Source organism: Bison bison, unplaced genomic scaffold (genome assembly GCF_000754665.1).
Source record: "Bison bison bison isolate TAMUID 2011002044 unplaced genomic scaffold, Bison_UMD1.0 scf7180017864495, whole genome shotgun sequence".
In the NCBI taxonomy this organism is placed as follows: Eukaryota; Metazoa; Chordata; class Mammalia; order Artiodactyla; family Bovidae; genus Bison; species Bison bison.
The window spans coordinates 6,051,418-6,054,951 of NW_011495054.1; the positions used below are offsets into that span (position 1 = coordinate 6,051,418).

The window sequence follows — 3,534 nt, forward strand, 5'->3', positions numbered from 1 at the left end:
CTCTCGGTGGGTGAATGACCTTTCTTACTGAAGCTCAGCTTAGAAAAATAGAATTTGCTAATACTGTCTAAATCTTATAGGGCTGCCCAGAGAATCTAGAGACACACAGTTCAGGTGCAGAGTAAATAATCCGTGGTTATTAATCATTATTCAGGTCTTGTGGTACTCACTTCCTAGAAATGTCCCTCTAATTCAACTTCCAGGTTTGGAACGAATGATGCTCCCAAAGAACCAGGAAGAAATTTAGTCATGTTCAGTAGGCAGAGAATAAAACAATCTCCAAGCAGGAGGCCTTTCAATGGGTGCTTTATTGGAGGACATGGTATAAGGTCAAAGCCATGGGGCCCAAAGGGAATCCTAATTTCCCAGGAAGATACTCAGATCTAGCATTTCTTCTTGTCCAGGTTCTTGTGCTCCTTGTTGTATGGCACCTTTGAGAAGCAGATGGCGGCATTGCGGTCACAGTTGCAGATGAAGGCCTCACAGGCATTGTTTTCGCCTGGAATAGAGCAAGAACAGAGGACTGAGTCAAGGCTGTTCATGCATTGTACGATCCAGGGGCAGGAAGAATGAAATGAAATGATTTGCTGGCAATTCCAATGGTGCAAATTAGGGTTGACAGATAAAGCAAATAAAAATACTGGAATTTCAGATCAACAATAAATGCACTATTTGGGACACAGACTTTAAAAAAAAATCATTTCTTGTCCATCTGATAATCGAGTTTTAACTGGGCAGCCTGTTTTATCTGGTGATCCTAAGGTACGATAGCTGCTTTTGGGATATTCTCTGTTTCACACTTATAAATGAACTCACTGCTCTTAAAACCCATATAACCACAGAGCACTGATAACATAGATAAGCAACTGCAAATCGTATGGGAAATACTAAAACACATACTCAAGGCAGCAAAATATTTTACATTTCAACTTAGTGAAGTTTTGTAAGCCAATTTCTCTACTTTAAAGCACATATTCTTAAGATTACAGAATATCCTTACAATAGAGTATTATAGAGATGTTGAAAATAATTGTGTCTATATGTGGAAATGTTTCCAAGATATTTTATTAACAGTAAAAAGTGCATAGTATATGCTGAAAAAATCTGAAGTGCAATATATATAACTGGTTTTCTAGGGTATTAGGATTATAGATGCCTTCTGCTTTCTATGACATACATTACTGGAGAATTTGATATTATATTATTTTGACCTCATTTACATTTGTAACCAAAAGAAGCAACGCAGATAAAATGCATTTCAGCTTTATTATCCATAATTTAATTATGTATATCTGCTTACCTTCAATAATCTTATTAAGGTTTTGTTTCTCTACTCCTTTCTTTTAAAAATCATGAATGTTTTCCTCAACCACTCATTAAGCATAAATTAGTGCTTAGTTAGATTATAAAGTGTGCATAATGAGAATTATTTAGCGAGTTTTTTTTCTTTTAATTTTGTTTTATTGAAGTTGAGTCGATTTACAGTGTTGTCTGAGTTTCAGGTGTGCAGCAAAAGTGATTCAGTTATACATTTATATTTTCTTTTTCAGACTAGTTTCCATTATAGGTTATTACAAGATATTGAATATGGTTCCCTGTGCTATATAGGTCCTTGTTATTTATCTATTTTATATTCATGGCGTCGCAACGAGTCGGACACGACTGAGCAACTGAACTGAACTGATACATAGTAGTGTGTGTCTAGCAAGTTATTGTTTATAATTTGAATCAGTGTCTTATGCTGAAGGCTTCTTGACTAGCTTGTAGGGGAAGAAGACAGTTGCATTAAAAATAAATTATTTGCAAACATGTATGCGTGGTGTGTGTGTTTCCCTGGGGAGAGTGTCTATAGCTTTCAGCAGATTAGTAAAGGAGTCCAGAATCCATAGAAAGAAATTCTTACTGATCAAGTTTCAGGGCAAAAATATGATTTTCTGTATATCTGGCTTTCTGAAGTAGAGCACAACTGAAATCTCTGTTACCAGGGACTCTGTAAGCAAATGAAGCTATTTTATGCAGCTTTGAAAGAAGTAATAAGGAAGACTGTGAGACCATGGAAACATGGTCATAAAGTGATAAGTGAGAAAAACACAGAATGCAAGATTGTATCTAGACTGCATTCATCAAGCATTTACATCGAGAGCACCTATGATTCCAAGCTCTGATCTAGACTCTGGGGACACAGCCATAAAGAGAACAGACAACCTCTGATCTTGTGAATCCTTTCTATTGGAGAGACAGCAAATGAAGGAATAACATTAATATGTCAGCTATTAGGAAATTCAGTGGAGAAAATAAAGCAGAGAGAAAAGAGAAAATGCTGGAGAGATGGAGAAAATGTGTATATGATTTAAAGGAACAGGTTGAAGGAACTCCCTGGTGGTCCAGCAAACTCTGCGGTTCCTCTGCAGGGGTTGGATCCCTGGTTAAAAGGAATAGAGTCATGAAACTTTATTTCTTAGGGTGATGGGATGCCAGGTCAGTCTTTTCTTGGCATTTTGGGAGTTGGACTATGGTGATTCCAGTGTTGTTAGTACAATTTTCAAAAATTGGGATGTATCTGTGATTGCAAAATTAAGGGCAATGAAAATTTAGAATGCTGGTCTCACAAGACAGAACCCTACACCTCTCTGAATTGTCTTGCTCTCCAGAACTGTCTTCATGGAGGGACATGTTTCATCATGAACGCTGCATAACTTAGTGGTTAAGACCCGAGCCTTTAAAATCAGAAGCAACCGAGTTCAAATGCTGGCCCTACCACTCATAGGTTGTGATTTGGAGCAAGTGACTACTTTGGGGCCTCAGCTTCCTAACCTGTAAAATGGGTTTAATAAGACCTATCACATATGTACACCTTGCCTAGTACCTGGCATGTAATGAAAGCCTGATATGTGGGAGTTCTAAGCTCTTTTTATGAAATAAACAAAGCAGTATGGCCTGGCAGTTAAAAGCAGAGGTTTTGGAGTGATATAGACCTATGTTCAAAAACCAAACACCACCATTTATGGGACTGTGTGCCCTTGGACAATTTGTCCAGGCTTCTGAGCCTCAGTTGCCTCATCTGTAAAATGGGGATAATAACAGTACCTATTCCATACAGTTGTTTCAAGGATTAAAGGAGATACTGCCTGGCACCAAGAAAATGATCAGTCAGTGATGGCTATCATTACTATTATTTCCCTCCATGCCCGCTAACAAGAGCCAACAAGAGGGTAAACCTACTGCTGCAGGTGATCTCATTGTTAGAACATGAGTAGGAGTAGTTGTTGGTGTAGGGATTGTCCACGAGGACTTTACAGCTGTCCAGTTTCTTGGCTTGTTTGTAGCAGTTGTCGTGTGTCTGGCAGCACCTGGAGAAGGGGAGGAACAGAGCTGAGGCAGGAGCAGGGGTTGGGCAGCACGTCAGCCTGAACTTGCTCCCTTGGAACAGGTGGGGCTGTTTTAGATGACCTGCTCTGAGAGGTACTGGTCCTGTGGCTTGAAAACAGTAAGTCTTTTCCTCATGTTTATTGAAGATGATTTTTAAATGGTTGC

General features: G+C 38.8%; 1 protein-coding gene across 1 annotated transcript in view; it reads right to left on the reverse strand.

Moving 5' to 3' along the window:
• Positions 1 to 290: 290 nt before the first annotated feature.
• The window catches only part of PLA2G1B (phospholipase A2, group IB (pancreas)), a 6,782-nt gene continuing 3,538 nt past the window's right edge, over positions 291 to 3,534 (reverse strand). The window contains exons 3-4 of the mRNA XM_010828623.1: positions 3,223 to 3,350; positions 291 to 499 (exon numbers count right to left, since the gene is read on the reverse strand). Of these exons, the coding sequence (XP_010826925.1) occupies positions 384 to 499; positions 3,223 to 3,350 (244 nt within the window). The 3' untranslated portion in view covers positions 291 to 383. The remainder of the gene's footprint in view (positions 500 to 3,222; positions 3,351 to 3,534) is intronic.